This window comes from Cottoperca gobio, chromosome 17 (assembly GCF_900634415.1).
Source record: "Cottoperca gobio chromosome 17, fCotGob3.1, whole genome shotgun sequence".
NCBI classification, from domain to species: Eukaryota; Metazoa; Chordata; class Actinopteri; order Perciformes; family Bovichtidae; genus Cottoperca; species Cottoperca gobio.
In genome coordinates, this window is record NC_041371.1 from 15,212,109 (window position 1) to 15,228,330 (window position 16,222).

Consider the following 16,222-nt stretch of genomic DNA (forward strand, 5'->3'; position numbering starts at 1 on the left):
ATTTCTCTTTTTCTTCTTTGAGTCCTTTTATGTATAATTTTCGCCATTATTTGTACATTTAAAATGACCACGTATAGTAGATTTCATGACTTAAGCACTCCAGCTTCAATACTGTACCTGGTTCTTCTCTATTGAGGCGTTGTGTTTGTCACACATGGGGCTGACCTCCATGCCCTTGTCCCTCTCCCTGTCCCCCTGGGTGAAAAACTCCACCATGATGCGATCTGTCCACTGCCGGTACAGCTCGAGAGGCTTGGTGGGGTTGCTCAGGTCTGCACAGTGCACCATGTTCTGAAGGACCTGCGGTGATAAAAAGAAAAACTGTTTAGTTCCACCTTGAACTGAAACGTATTGATACCGAAGCAATCTTAAACACTATGAGGTACTTATCTTGAAGTGGCATTAATTGATTTTAGTCACTTGGGAACAGTAGAAAAAGCTGTAAACACCTTATGGTGGCGAATTGTTAGCACACACAGTTTGAAATTTTGACATACAGCCGACGCGGAGAAACGTTAGCATTGATTGGGAGTGTTTTTGATTGATGTAGGCTCTTCTTTTAGTTTGGTTTGGGTTTGGGACCAACTTCTGAGATAAACATTTGGCTCTTTAGCAGCACAGCCAGTTGCAACTTAGCGTGCAGTTTGATGCAAAATAGGTACTGCACAATGGGTTTTTGTGTTTTTGTGTTGAATAGACCTGCCTGCTGGAAACATGGTTGATTAGGGTAAAAAACTAAATAATAAGCCGAAAGATTCTAAAATGCTTTGTAATGCTCAAGGGAACTACAAAATGTGTCACCACAAGCGACAATAAAAGCGAATATACAAATATTAAAGCTCTAACATGAATAATTGGCAAAATGGTTCTTACCTGTATGCGGTCTGAGTAGTTGTCCAGGAGTAGGACTCCTAGACTGGTGACTTTCTTGGTCTCCACCATGGTTTTCAGGTCTGCCAGTAGGTTCATGTGTTTAGACATATCTGTGGCCAGCACCTGTAGGTTAAGAAATTATATTAAAAAACAATTTCATTTCAGGCAATTCCTGAACAGAAGCAGTAATATCTTTTCAACGAGGTGTCTTACCATATCAATGACCATTTTGCGCAGCGACTGTCTCTGCTTTTTGCTGAGGTTCTGAAAGATGTCACAGTTATCTTCCTGCAGAAGCTTGAAGCCAACAGCCAGGTGGTGATTCTCCAGGACCGACGAGTCATTGTACATCAGGGCCAGCTCTGAGTCTGAAGGCAAGAAAAAAGAAAGACAGCATTGTAAACCACCTGAAAGGTGAACAAGTGTATGCAAAAACACAATTATGTACATGTACATGTATACACACACACACACACACACACACACACACACACACACACACACACACACACACACACGTGTATACAGGCACCCCATATCAATAGAGTTAAATACACTCAGCACCCTCGCACGTTCACAAAATCCCTGTGGAGCTATGCAAACTCACTGGTGTTGATGAGAAACTGATTGGAAACTCCAGGGTGATCCACATCATGGATGGCACTTGCAAACAGAGCGGCGAGGATCTCCAGATCAGTAAACACAGCCTTGGACAAGACAAGAAGGAAGGTACTGTCAATAAGTGTGTGTGTGTGTGTGTGTCTGTGTGTGTGTGTGTGTCTGTGTGTGTGTGTGTGTGTGTGTGTGTCTGTGTGTGTGTGTGTGTGTGTGTGTCCGTGTGTCTGTGTGTGTGTAAAATATGCTAAACAACCAAAAATAAATGATATGCCGTGGCAACCCAAAGTAAAGATAAACTTAAACTTTCACTTGTTGAGTGAACTAGCTCTTTCTCTTGGATGCATTAGGGTGTTTACCTCCAGTGCAGGTGTGGACAGTAGCACATGTGTGGACTGGACCACGTCTGCAGCATGGATGTTGTTGTGGTAGGCCACATCAGCATGGTAATGATCCTCCAAAGTCATCGTGAAGGTAATAAAAGTGTCCGCTGGAATCTTAAAGGACTTCAGCAGTTCACGCTCCTACAGCAGCAGGAGAGAAAGGACAGTCCTTCAAGGAAAGCTCAATCACTTATTAAAATGTGAGGTCATTCATTCATTTACTGTACCAAATGTTGAGAAAGTACAGTATGTCACGATGTGTTACCTGGAAGATGCTGTACATGGTGACCGTCAGCGGGCGATTCCCAGAATACTCAGAGACCTTGAAGATGTCGATACCCCATCTGTTTATGTCATCCATCTCCTGCCGGGGGACAATAAGCGCAAATATATATCATTACAACATACTGTATAAGGAGAGTATATTGAAAAACAATGTGGAATCATTTGAGATAAAAACAAAGTATTGTCCTCGTACCTTGGCTAGGAGTCCTTCCTGGCTGGAGCTGACCCCAAAGCGAGGGATGGTGGAGGGGGCGAGGCTGGGGCTGTGGGTGACCTTCTTCACACCGCTGATCTGGGACATGGGCCGCTTCTTCTTGTCCTTCTCTTTGGCGGGGGGAGACATGATGTCCATGTCATGTTGCTTCTCTGTCAGATAAAGACAGACACAATATTAACCCTGCAGTGTCTAAGGGATCACATTAGCAACACTAACAATAACATCACATGGATACATATCTTTATCTACAGCATGCAGGTTATACACAGGGAAGGTATTTTACCGAGGAAGGTGCTAGAGATGAACTCAGACACCTGGTTCCCTGAACGGCTGGTTTCTGACAGCTGGGTGAGCTCTCGGTTCAGCATCCTCTTGAACTAAGGACACACACACAAACACACACACACACACACACACACACACAAACACACACACACACACACACACACACACACACACACACACACACACACACACACACACACACACACGAACACACACAGAAGAAACACTTTTAGAAATGTAAACTTGTTGAATGCTGTGAGGTTTATATTCGTCGTTTATGTTCCTGTGACATTTTACCTTTAGGTTTGGTGTATGTAGTCTCATTGCTTTAGACAGACTAAGTTTAATGTGTGATGCCACAAAGGAATTCACAACTTTTGCTTAAAAGGCAAAAGTTGTCCCTTAGAATAATGCTTAACTTACTAGAACTCATTACTAGAGATCACTCTGACAACCATTAATCACCTATAAACATACCCAGAATAGCTACAAGAACAACACCTAGATTCTTTCTTTGAATCTTTCGCATGTGTTTGTGTGCGTCTCACGTCATACAGTGCAGACACTAATGATTGGACACAGAAAACTGAATAGCTGATTTTACTAGTAGTAGCCTGCTGCAACCAAACACACGCATGCATGTGGTTTGTGTTTATCAAATGAAAAGTCTACAAATCTAAAAGACGAGTCACATTTCAACCACCAGTTGTTCACTTCTTCACAGAACGAGCAACATGTGAGCCTTCAAGCAGTCTCATCCCCTCCCGCCCACTTCTCCCCTCTCCTCTTCTTACCTGAATGAACATCCACGACACGGTGATGAAATAACTCTGGCATTTCAGCGCAAAGTCAAGCATGGAAGCAAAAATAAAACTGAGTAAGAGCTGAGCTTTCTGGTCGTCTTCCAGTACAGGGACACTTTGTGCTCCTATACTGCTTGCCTGAGCAAAATCCAAAGCGAGCAGACAGTCCACTGGTTAGAAGCTTTGATCAGTTCGAGCTGAACAGATGGAAATAAAAAAACTGTTCAGAGGTCCATGGAAGAACAAGAGAGTGGAAGCATAGCTGCAGGAATGCTGTGGGATGCGAGGATGCAAGGCAGAGAAGCCACTCTCCCTCGCTCCCCCTGACTCCCTCATTTACTCAGTTACTGCCTGATTCCCTATGTGTGTAAACAGAGGGAGAACGAGGTACTCTAATCCCCGCCTCCTTTCAAAAATGCCTAAGAATAGCAGCCAATCAGGCGCCTGCTGCAGCAGAGGTCGAGAGAGACAGAGGGCTGTCATTGGTGGGGAGATGTACACAGAAGGCAGGGCTGAGTGTGACGGAGGCAGAGGTTGTGAGACACACCATGTGCACCAAGTTTAAAGAAGATATGAAGGTAAAGATTTGAATGGATGGAGGGGGGGGGGATTTCATTCATGTAGCCAAAAATTAAAAAACATACACCACATACCACAAAAATGCGAGTACATCGACCATGAATATGATCATGAACAGAAGATAACAAATTATTTTGGCACAGAAATACACTCAAAACAGGCCTTAGCATAATTAAAATGATACTTTGATGTGTGAAAATAAGCACAAGCTGATTATAGAATATACCTGGTGCAATTAGTCTTCTTAACTTGGGGAACCCAACTGTTTATTAGATGATTAACCATGTTTTAAAGATGAAATATTACAAGATACTTTTGTTTTGTTATGACAGTCAGTGACAGGAAGTCACAGTTTCTTCGCTTTTATGTTTACTACCAAATCAGTTGTGCGTGTAGCGTGTGTAATAGTATTTGCATCCAGGCAATGTATGTGGTGTAAGGCAAGGCTGGCAATGTACATGTATACAATGGGAAGTGTATGTGTGTTTTAGTGTCTAATAGTAGAATCACACTAGCGCCGGGTTTCATTCTGAGGAGAGGAGGAGAGAAAGAGCGGATGTGGGGATGCCGTTTCATCTCCAGCTCCCACTACCTCATTCACATTTTTGCTGCACATGAGTGGGGGGAAGGGCTTGTCTGTGTGTCTAGTCTCTATTTGCATGCATGAAACCATCCCACTCATTCATGGAACACGCCCCGTCAGCGGATGGGAGATTCTATTCATATTTTCATGATGGATTCTCTGTATAAGTGAGCTTTCAGATTTGTTTATGGATCAGGGAAGGCTAACTGCACTTGCAGTACATCACACACAATCCACAGGCTTAGTGTTGGACTTGGAGCCCACTCTAATTTGGGCTGCAGAAGATTGTCATCCATTAATGAAAAACTGATGAAAATTATTAACCCTTCTTAGGTATTGCTTTTATTATCCGTTCTTTTTTTATTTTTTTAAATCTCAAATTCAATGTATTTAATTTGATTGTTGAGTCATTAAGGTCTCATCTGAAGCAGAGGACAACAGTGGTGGAAAGAATGGCTTGATATTTATAGATATAGATATTTGGTTAAATGATGCGGTGATTGTAATAACTTTGTAAATGTGATTAGCATTAAAATATTAGAATTGTATTCTTAAGAAATGCACTAGGTTCGATCTTGATATCGTGTTCATGGAGTGTCAGATTACTTTAAAAATGGCAACAAGATAGACAGACATAAAATCCTTCAGGGGGGTGAATCACAGTGTGCTGCACTGCAACCGTACACTATTAAATATTACCCTGAACAGTGTTTTATGCTGTGACAGGTGTGAATGTTCAGTATATTACTCTGAGGCTGTTGGTAATGTGAGTTAGTGTATTATGTTGAAGTACCTTGTTGGAAGCCATCTCGCTGACAGAGTGTCGAGTTTTCAGTGTCTCTAGTTGTTCCAGACACCAGTCCAGCTCATCTAGAGTCTCTATGGCCAGCTGCTGGTGAGGCTCCTCTGTAGCAAGGCATTATGGGAAGGATACAACTCTTAGAAGGCATTCACATACTTTTCAAATTTCAAAAAGATTATTATACTGGAACTTAAAATGAGCTATAAACCTTTTCTTGTTGTTTGAGAAGACCGAATAAATGTTAGATTTCATCAGTGGTGGAATGTAACTGTAATGTATACATTTATTAAGTACACATTTGAGGTAGTTTACTTGATTATGTATTTAAGTGCTACTTTATACTTCTATTCCACCACATTTACAGATACTTATTTTATTACATTTATTAAAATGATTATTAAAATGACTGGTATATTCTACTGATAATATTTTAACTTGAGAGACATTTTTCTCAATGCACGATTTTAAAGGAGTATTCTTACATTGTGGCAATGATGCTGTAATTTACATAAATAATCTGAATCAACCCCCCCCCCCCCCCCCACCTCCCACCGCTGGATTTTATGTATTTGAGAATGACATTCATTTACTAATTCATCACTGTGACGTGTTACCAGTCACCCAGATTTTAGAATTCACAAATGTAATCATGATAATGTCTTTGTCATCTTTCTGACCAGGGTCAGTGTTGATAATGGGATATTGATTAGTAATTAGCCCAGTCTGACACCAGTACCGACCTGCGAGGCTGGTCTTGCACATGGATGGTGGATTGTTGCCTGAGGATCGTGTCCTGCTGACAGAAACCATCCAAAGTCAGCGAACGAAAGTCATACAGTAACTACAGCATGATTATATTTGTCAGGTGTGACGGTGAGGTCGCTAGAAGATTAATTTTCATCAGATTTCTAAAAACCTACTTGCTGGCTGTGCGATCTTGCTGGCCGGTTATGACAGCAAAGTTACTTCGGACTGTCCTCAGGCTGGCGAGGACCTATAAGATAGGAACAAGAGATTGAATGTACAATATCATCGTTATCATTATGAGACATACATAACTTTTGTGGTATAATGAAACCACAGATGTCACTTCATTCATAGCCTTAAATACTTGCACATGCCTCCAATTAATTCATCTTGAACTACATCTAGAAGCTTCTTAATGTGAATCTCTGACGAGCCTTTAAAACCAGACACTGCGACTGAAGTATACTATGTAGAGGCATTCCCCTCTCCATTCCTGATGTTTTGATGGCATCACTGATATCCCTCTATGTCATGTATGTCACTCCATTTGTAGCCAAACACTGAGTCAACACACAGAGTATCCGTTTTCCAGGCCTGACCCATGTAGCAGCCCTTATCAGCCTGCATGCAAATTTAAACAGCATGGTCCAGAAGTATTGGCATTCAGCGCTTCTTTCAAGGTGTAAAGTGAGCACAAGTGTGACGCACATCCCACGCAAGAGGCAGGCAACGCCAGCGGGATGCCTGATCCTGTCGCAGGGCCAACATAATGCTGAGGGGCTGTTCCGATGAGGCAGTGAAGCCCAGTCTTGATACCATCTGGACTTTTCTTTAGTTTTTTTTTTTAAAGACCAGCTGTCTTTAGCTAACAAGTGATTTTATTTTTATTTGACCATCTGGCAACATTTTCAAATAGCACAAAAAGGAAAATTGCTTCCAAAAGGTTGGATGGACTCACCTGTGCAAATGGTGTGACAATCATGTCTTCTGTATGTCTGCAATACAGAATAGAATACACAGGAGGAAAAGGCATGAAACACTGACTACAGGACCAATCTATAATCTATAAGATCTTTTATTATCTGTGTCAGATAAAAAAGGCCTAACAACTTTGTTAAGATTAAATAAATAGAAACCAAACTGCACCTGGTTTCACTTCTTGTTTATCAAAAAAAAAGTAGGTTCTCTGTGCAACCAGAGAATTCATATCCACTTACTTAGATATCCTCATTCATCACTCCCTTTGTCATCATTCTGTTCAAATGTAATAATGCCAAAAAAATATGTCATGCACGGTGTATAGTAAGGTTGGTGAGGAAACAGATTGTGGTAGGTGGAAGGGTGGGTGATATAAGTATGAACTGGTAAATACTCACAAGCAAATAAAAACACAGACTTTGTTGTCTCTGATTAAGTGGCACATGCAAAAACTAACAAAAGAGAACTGGGTGTTTGGGGGGGGGGGGGGGGGGGGCTGATAGGGATTACAGGTGAAGTGTTTAATATTTAGTCATGGTTGTCAGGAGGGAGGTGAGAAGCCATCTAGAGGGAATGTAGGAGAGAGCTTCAAGGGGACAGAGTCAGTGTTTTTATCTTATTTTTTATTTTTATCGTGTTCTTCTCACCGAGATGACAACCAGTTGACTTCCCAGTGCTTCAAGCTTTCTTCCCTTCAAAAACAGATAGGTGAGAATCGATGAGGACACCTGCGACTGCTTACTTTACAGACTTAAAGGTGTTGAGACATTATGAACTGTGTGGGGGATGGTTTTAGGGACATATTGTAAACACAAAAGGCAAAAAATAGAAACGACAGGTCTATTTCTTCCTTACATTTGTAATGGGAAAACAGCTGGATTTACTAATGTTGGGCTGAAGGTCTTTGGGTTTTTTAGACACACTCAAGGCACATCATGTTTTAATACTGCCCTAGTAAAACTGAAAGAATGGAACAAGAAATCGAAATTGAATCTTCCAATGTGGAAACCTCTCAGCACAAGGAAGACAGACGAGAAGAGAGAAACATTTAAAGAAGTCTTCTTTTTTGTTAAAGGGCATTTAACAGAATACAAACATGAATGTAATCTTACACTGGTTATCCTAGCATTAGGACCAAATTATCATGCTACACTCGTGGATATACTGTATAAAGTAAAGACTGAATACATACAATATATTCCTTCATGTTGTATGTGACCTAAAGCACAGCATGCAGAACATTGTTGGTATTGAGATTGAGGCTGAAAGACTTCACTTCTGCGTAGTGAGATATCTATTTTATATTTTATCAGAGCATCACAGAGGTTTATTCAGGCAATAAAACATGATTTTAGTGGGCATTATAAAACGGCAGTCTAAGTTGTGGAAAGCATGTCTTTAATTTTGTGTATTCAAGTATACACAAAACACTACATGACAAAATAAGTACACGGCATGAAACTTTTCAGAGACAGTGGACTGTTCTGAGGGGGATAAATTAAGGAAAACACATTTAGCTTACAATCACAACAAATATAAATCATGTTGTGTAGTAGAGTGTCTCTCGTTCAACAAGAGGTGCCATATCAACAGTATCGACATGTAGAACAGCTGAAATTAACTTACAGGTCACTGGCAGTGGAGGAGTTTCTGGAAGGACCTTTGGGTGAAAGGTCAAAGTCAGAGTCGGAGCGGTAGAGGAAGGATTCCCGCCGCTGACTGTGAGGAAAGTTGGCCTGTAAGACCAAACCAGAGCTAGGGCTGGCCTGGGGGTCCAGGGGGCTGCGCCCCACAGACAATCCATTCTCCACATCAAAACTATAACAACAAAAGAGAGAGAGAGATTAGATGACTTGAAACACATTTTATAGATAAACACACAAACATGCAGCTCATTCCTTGGCATGGAAAGGAAATGAAAGAAGAATAATCCATGCATCCTTCCTGGACACCCACTTCTTGGTTTAGGGGATTAGGCATTGTTACACCATCAGCAAGTGATTGGTTTCCTATCAAGATATTAATCTTTCAAAAGCTCTCTTACCACTAGCTTGAACATATTGTATATAACACAGAATGTCTTCACCAGGAAGCATGCTGTACTGAATTAATCTGTTTCTGGACGTATCTGTAACAAATACAGCTCATCCTCTTGTCGTGGTTTGTAACATCATCACGTAGGAACAACTGGAATACTAATAGACTGTTGAAATTCCAGCTGCCACTGGAGAGTCCTATTAAACAAATTAGTTTTAGTGAGTGCAGCAGGCAATGTGGATGTGATAGTGAGACAAATACATGGATCAATGAGGACTGATTCATAGATTACGGATTTCATTTGGTGATGAAAATGTTACGCTTCTGGCCACAGACTGTCCGGTCTACTCCAGTCAAGAGCAACTGGTGCTGCTCCAGTAACAATGAAAGGGAGAAATACAATATACAATACTCTAAATCTAAAAATATCACAAGCTTTTATCACTTGTTAACAGCATTCAGCCATTTTTATCTCTTAAACAGGAAATTGTGTAATTTAGATGGAAATGTGAACCATAAGGCTAAAATAAGAGCTAACAATGACAAATTTAGGAGAGTGGTACAAAAGATTTGACTGTGAGAACTATGTGGGAGGGCAGTTAACACACTGATATGTCCCACAAAGTAGACTAAAATCAGCACCGCATTTAAATCTGTCTAAAAAAGGAACCACAATGAGGGGATGTGGAGCGCCACAGACAGAATTTAATTCTGATGGCTGCCAATCGATGATTTCCCTGGTGCAGCCGAGCCAACCATTAAAACTGACCCACAAAGCTACTCACATCAAGCCGATGAGATACAAAGATGACAGCAAACATTTCTACATCTGCTGCTTCTGGAGGTTTTAAGCAAATCAAGAAAGACACATTTCCAGCCAGCCTGTCTGTATTTACTTGTAATGAAAAGTGGGCCTGAAAACAGCCGACATGGACCACATGATGTGCACTTCATTCAGGTGTGAAGCCTGCATGGCTAATGTCATGCAGGCTTCACACCTGAATGAAGTGCACATCACGTTATGGATTGAATGTCTTCCTAAAACCCCCCAAATTTGGGGAGTTTTCCAGACGCAAGCACGGAAGAATATATTTTTTGTAGCATGAAAGAATACTTACGCAATTATCTGCTGTGTGTGTGTGTGTGTGTGTGTGTGTGTGTGTGTGTGTGTGTGTGTGTGTGTGTGTGTGTGTGTGTGAGTGTGTGTGTGTGTGTGTGTGTGAACATCCAGAGGGGTCTGCATGTGGTAAAGGACTGTGTGTGAACAGCTGGTATAAAATTAGCATCAGAGTATTGACGCGGGTTCAAATGAGTGCAAGTCTAAATATAGCCCTGCTTTCAGGTGAGGAGGAGTTCCTCCTGATCAAACTTGATCTGACTACAGAGAAAAACACCAAATAAAGGCACGCCAAGGCCTCTTTCCGCAGTCTGGGCACGTTTCTGCCTTGATCCACATCTCTATTTTCCCACAGCCCTTCTGCTGACATGGGAACCCAGAGAGACTCCGTCAACCTGCAGCTCCGTTTGGCAACACGTCTCCTTTTCTAAACAGTCTGAGGAACTCCAGAGTAGAAATCCACGCTTTAGCAAAACAACCATTAGCAGAACGTGGAGGATTTTGGACGGGCAAGACGGTAAGAAACACATTCGATCTTTTTAATATAAATACAGCAGTGGAAACGATATTCAAAAATAAAAGTCCCTGAAATCCAAGGCAAACAAAAAAACGGAATTATGGCTGCGGGAGTATTAGCTGGAGATGTCTGTTGATGATAAGTGTGAGAAATAATGAAACACAACACCAAAAAATCTTCACATACCCCAGTACATCACAAATTCCTGGACAGAGTACTGAATAACACAGCACTAACTACACTGTAGCTGTATTCCTTTGATTAACACTAAGCAACAGAATAAAAACAAAACCATGTTCATCATTTTAGTTTAACATGTTAGCATGTTTAACATTTGCTAATTAGCGCTGAACACAAAGTGCACTAATGATGGAAATGTCATTATCTTTGCAATTATTAATATAAGTTAAAGGATCGCCAAAATCATTACAATTCATCCCGGGAGGGAAGTGAATGTCTGCACCAAATGTCATGGCAATCCATCCAAAGGTTTCCGAGATATTTGACTCAAAACCACAAATGTCAGCCTCATGGTGGGGCTAGATTAAACATTATGCAATCACCAAAGTCAGTAGGATTCATCATCTGGGGACTATGAATGTCTGTATAAAAGATTGTGCCGATCCATCAAATAGTTGTTAATTACAGCTTTAACAGCATTAATATTTGATATCTATATATCTAATAGTAAGTCTGCTCCAACTGAAGCATGCAAACATCCCATTCAATCCTCTTTGCACTCCATCCTCCAGTGCCCCTCCCCACTGTGCTACCCTCCTGGGATGCTGCATGAGGACAAGACGTTGGTGTCTTACTGGCCGTTACGTAACAGTGAACAGAAGCCCCCATCCCTCCATTCATGTGACAGATGCAGACTCACTGACTGCACTATACATAGCCAAGGAGAAGAGTCAGAGGAAGGGAGGGGAGACCGCAGAGTGAGGGGTAAAATAGGGCAAAGAGAGAGAAAGAGTAAATAAAAGTTTGAGAGTACAGCCTGTCCTGAGACACGCACATGAGTGCTTTTTGGTCTTAACTGTGCACTGGGCCAGTGTGGCTCGAGCTGGTAGGGTGCATGCCTGCACATGTGTATTTCCCCGTGTGAGTGTGTCATATGTGATGTGAGGAATTAAGCCTGTTTTACATGTGTAAATTATGTGATGTGTTACGGCAGTGCAATGAGCCACCTTACACACCTATAATGTGTATAGTTCTGATCTGTAAGCACACACACACACACACCATCCAGTTATTATAAGCACACATGTAGCTTGGAGCTACACCCACTACTTTACTCTTCATCCTGTTGTCTCCATCTATCTTGTTCTGTCCTCGCTAATGATGCTGCAACCCTGGCTGCTCCTGTGTGCTCTGACCATAAACTTGTTTCTATTTTTGTTTCTGCGTGACGTTTCTGCCTCTTTGCAGCTAAATTTAGCCTCCCCTCACATGGGGAATAGACCAATAGAGACAGCAACACAGCTAAAATTAGAGTGTCAGGTAGGATACAGAGGCATCCCCTTCCCTCTCTTTTCCCTGTGCATCACAGAGCAGCGGATTTTTCTCCTCCATTCATGAATATTTATGGTGAAGTTTCTATTTGAAGCCGATGCCGAGCTAAAATTAGATCACAGATCTAAATATCGCCCACGTCTTTCCCTCGCTGCTATTTCACTTCCAGTTTTATCGTCGTTCTCAGGGGAGTGAGCACAGAGTCGTGACTCGTGATAGCTCTTACTTAAACACAGACACAATAATGTTATATCTTTGCACACGCATGATTCCCAATAGTACAACCACAATGATCTCCCTTAGGTTTCTATGAATTAAGAAAAACATACACAGCAGCATGAACATGAGTAGTTGTTGCCAAGGTAACAACAAATGGGGATCCAAACTAAACTAAAAGAATGATTTTAAAACACATACTATTTACAGCATGTGAAGATTAATTGTGTCAGTTTTTATGGGACTCTCTCAGAGAGGTGTTGATTCAAGTTTTGTGTGATTTTTGTGTTGGTGTATGTACCCGAGGGATGGGAGGAAACGGTTTTCTAAAGATGGAATTCATATTCTACTATTGTATTGTATATATTACAGTCATGCTGATAAAAACTTAGCAGGTTTATATGTTTTAATGTAGGGTATGTTGATAGAGCAAATGTGCTCTAAATGTGAAACCAAAAAAACTTCCATTGTGTACGGTCTTTAAGCATACACTTTTAAATATGCACACTAAATATGTCAACTGAGGCATTTTGTGTTTTCAAGGGATCAGAGGTCAGCGTTCAGTCTAAGCGTGCACGTCGTCCGGACAGGAAGCTCCCACAGAGGCACCGCGGCTGTCTGGATGGCTGGTCTTCATATACGACTCTATTGTCTTTGTGTCTTTCACATGTCCGCCAGCCGCACCCCCCTCTTCTGTCCTCTGCCTTTCTCAGCTTCAGCCACAAGTGATACAAATAAAAAAGAACAGTTCTTTCTTTTAAATATTTTTTATATTCCTGTTGAGTGGAAGGATGTTGTTTAACACTATACCAGATACACTTGTTGGTGAGAGATGGCTGATGTGTAGTAGGTGCTGTCTGGAGAATGAAATGAATCTAATAAGTCACTCTGAGGACAGGGTCCCTCTACTGGGCTCTGGTGAGATTGCAGCTGTCCAATCTGAACATGTCAACTGTTGAAATATACTGTAGATCAGAAAGAGTGAAATAACTGATCAGTGGATTGACAAAGAATGTATCAGCAATAGTTTTGATAACCGATCATCTGTCAAAACAAAAAAGTCAGAAATAGCTCCAGCCTCTCAAATGTGAAGATGTCTTTGTCTTATTTGATATTAAACTGAATATCTCTGGGTTTCAAACTGTTTTTCAGGGGGGGGCAAACATTTCAAACATGTCACATGGGGGAAAATGTATTCAAGATTCCAAATAACATAATCAAATTGATGTTCAATGGAACCGCACCAAGTTACACTGCCAACTCTGTAATCAACTATGTGCCTCCAAGAACATTACGATCATCCACTACTGGCTTATTAAATGTTCCCAGAAACATCCAAAAGAAAATTGGGGATGCAGCATTTATCAATTATGCACCAAAGCTATGGAACACTTTACCTGCAGACATTAGGGAGGCAAGCTCTCTCAGTATCTTCAACAGTAAGCTAAAAACATATCTCTTTACTTAATGGTGATATTTTATATCTCTTCACTTTAGCCTTTTAATGGTCATTTTTTTTTAATGCTGCTACTCTATGCCACTTTAAACTAATTTAAATGATTTCATTCTGTTCTGTTAATTTTTGCTATAACTGGTTTAACATTGAAGGTAACTTCGATAAATTTCAGAGTGTGTATTTTTGAAAAACCTGAGATCAAATAGACTGTGTTACCACGGGAACAAGAGGAAGTTTCTCTGATAAATGTGTATTGGAGAAAAACTGTCTTTAACTGATAGATTTAAGACGACCAAGAATGTGTAGCAAAGGGAGTAAACCAGTTGAAAGGCCACAGGGGCGCATTGTTGATCTCATGCTTTCAAAATATGGCTCTGACAGTTTAAAACATTTACAAGAATGGTGTGATGAATGTGGTTTCAGGAGGGTCGTTAAGTACGGCACAGATACGGAAACTAGGCATGATCTCCAATGTTATTTTATACTATTTTAATTCTGCTATTTTATACTATGTTTAATGCTACTTCACACTAATTTAAATCAACACTGTGATTATTGTACTGTAAATGCTTTGTATAATCTTGTACTAAGTTTTTGATGTGAAGCACTTTGGGCTGCAATTCTTGTATGAAAGGTGCTATACAACTAAAGCTTATTATTATTATTATTATTATTATTATTATTATTATTATTATTATTATTATTATTATTATTATTATTATTATTATTATTAATGCATAGAACTGTGTTTCAATGTTATGAATGCTTCAGAAGAAACTCTCATGTGCAAATGAAAAACTTGAATAACTAGATGTTTATATGCAGAGAGGATGAAGAAGATAGCTATCATAAAAAATAACAAGCAATCTAAAACACATGCCACTCCTTTGAGACTGTATATGGTTAAATAGGTCCATCCTGATTTGGCATCTGCATTCGCACATGGGGCTCACACCTGCCCCAAAGGCGGCCACAGACGCACGCACACGTGGACGCGCACACGCACGCATGCACGCACGCACGCACACACACACACACACACACACACACACACACACACACACACACACACACACACACACTTGATTACTTTCTGTAGTCTAAAGACCATACTGGAGCCAACATTCCTGGGCATCATAAAGCGCAAAATAAAAAGTGTAAAGAGAGGTGTGTTACAGCGTTTGTTATTTAAGTGGCTGGCTGGTAAGAAGTGTGATTGATGGTAAACTGTCAGTGGCCCTGATACTCGACACCCCGCCTGCGTCACCGCCTGTCACGGCAACGTCAATCCCATCTGGGGAGCATTAAAATACAGGAGCTACTGGGGCAGAGCGAGAGAGAGAGAGGGAGAGAGGAGATAGGCCTGTAAACCAGGGCAAGCTGTCATCTGAACCTTCATTCATCACTCCCAGGCCTTTGCCGTGACACAGCCAGGCGTAGAGTTTATTACACCAGAGCCGACTTGCAGGACCGGTTCAGCCATTTATTCAAAAGACATTAAAAGAAGGAAATTATTACACGTAACACAGATCTCATCGAGTGACGCTTGAGAGTATTATATTCCCTTACAAAAATGCAACAAAAGTGTAACATTTATATTCCCTGTGATGTTTAAGCATTATAGTCTAGGCTGCACGGGATCTGACACCAAAACGATATTCTGGAGTAAACAAGGATTAGGATTGCTTTAACAAGACGACAGCAAAGTTCACACCCTGAAGCTCAAAACACAGAACAAAGTGAAGCACAGAGGTGGTAAACCTGGCCACATCAGAGAGGCAGACCTTAAAACTGGTCTGGGAGCAATTTCAAATGAACAGTGACATTTTCTATGTATATCACGCCCTCACACAGAGGGAGAACCACCCTGTTTGTTTATTGGGCCAATGCAGCAACCTGGTGGAGGTTGTGTGTTTTTATGCAAATAGTATACCGACATTTAATACCAAAATATTTGACTTAGCTTGTTGGTTCTTGGCCATGATTTTACTATCAATATCTGATTACATTCATTTCATTACATTGTGGCTGTATCTATTGAATATCCTTTCATCTGAACCTTCATTCTTAAGTATTAAGAATAGTAGAAGTGTAGTTTGACATTTTGGGGAAATACTCTTATTCACTTTCTTGTTGAGAATAGCATGCAGGAAAACATTCGATCTGGCTCCCAGCCCGCCCTGTTTGTGCCGTCGTCTTCGTTACTAACTAATCCCC

General features: G+C 40.9%; 1 protein-coding gene across 13 annotated transcripts in view; it reads right to left on the reverse strand.

The window, feature by feature from the left end:
• The window catches only part of pde4ca (phosphodiesterase 4C, cAMP-specific a), a 49,802-nt gene that overhangs the window by 3,499 nt on the left and 30,081 nt on the right, over positions 1 to 16,222 (reverse strand). For 6 of the 13 annotated variants that reach the window (XM_029453113.1, XM_029453107.1, XM_029453112.1 and 3 more), the window contains 14 exons: positions 8,777 to 8,968; positions 7,798 to 7,842; positions 7,131 to 7,167; positions 6,346 to 6,419; positions 6,166 to 6,221; positions 5,417 to 5,529; positions 2,657 to 2,750; positions 2,350 to 2,522; positions 2,137 to 2,235; positions 1,848 to 2,012; positions 1,481 to 1,580; positions 1,087 to 1,241; positions 874 to 996; positions 118 to 300 (listed from right to left, as the gene is read on the reverse strand). In XM_029453113.1, coding sequence (XP_029308973.1) covers positions 118 to 300; positions 874 to 996; positions 1,087 to 1,241; positions 1,481 to 1,580; positions 1,848 to 2,012; positions 2,137 to 2,235; positions 2,350 to 2,522; positions 2,657 to 2,750; positions 5,417 to 5,529; positions 6,166 to 6,221; positions 6,346 to 6,419; positions 7,131 to 7,167; positions 7,798 to 7,842; positions 8,777 to 8,968 — 1,609 coding nt within the window. Of the gene's footprint in view, positions 1 to 117; positions 301 to 873; positions 997 to 1,086; positions 1,242 to 1,480; positions 1,581 to 1,847; positions 2,013 to 2,136; positions 2,236 to 2,349; positions 2,523 to 2,656; positions 2,751 to 3,452; positions 5,380 to 5,416; positions 5,530 to 6,165; positions 6,222 to 6,345; positions 6,420 to 7,130; positions 7,168 to 7,797; positions 7,843 to 8,776; positions 8,969 to 16,222 lie in introns of those variants that run through there. The other 7 variants (XM_029453120.1, XM_029453109.1, XM_029453116.1 and 4 more) reach the window with 4 other exon arrangements.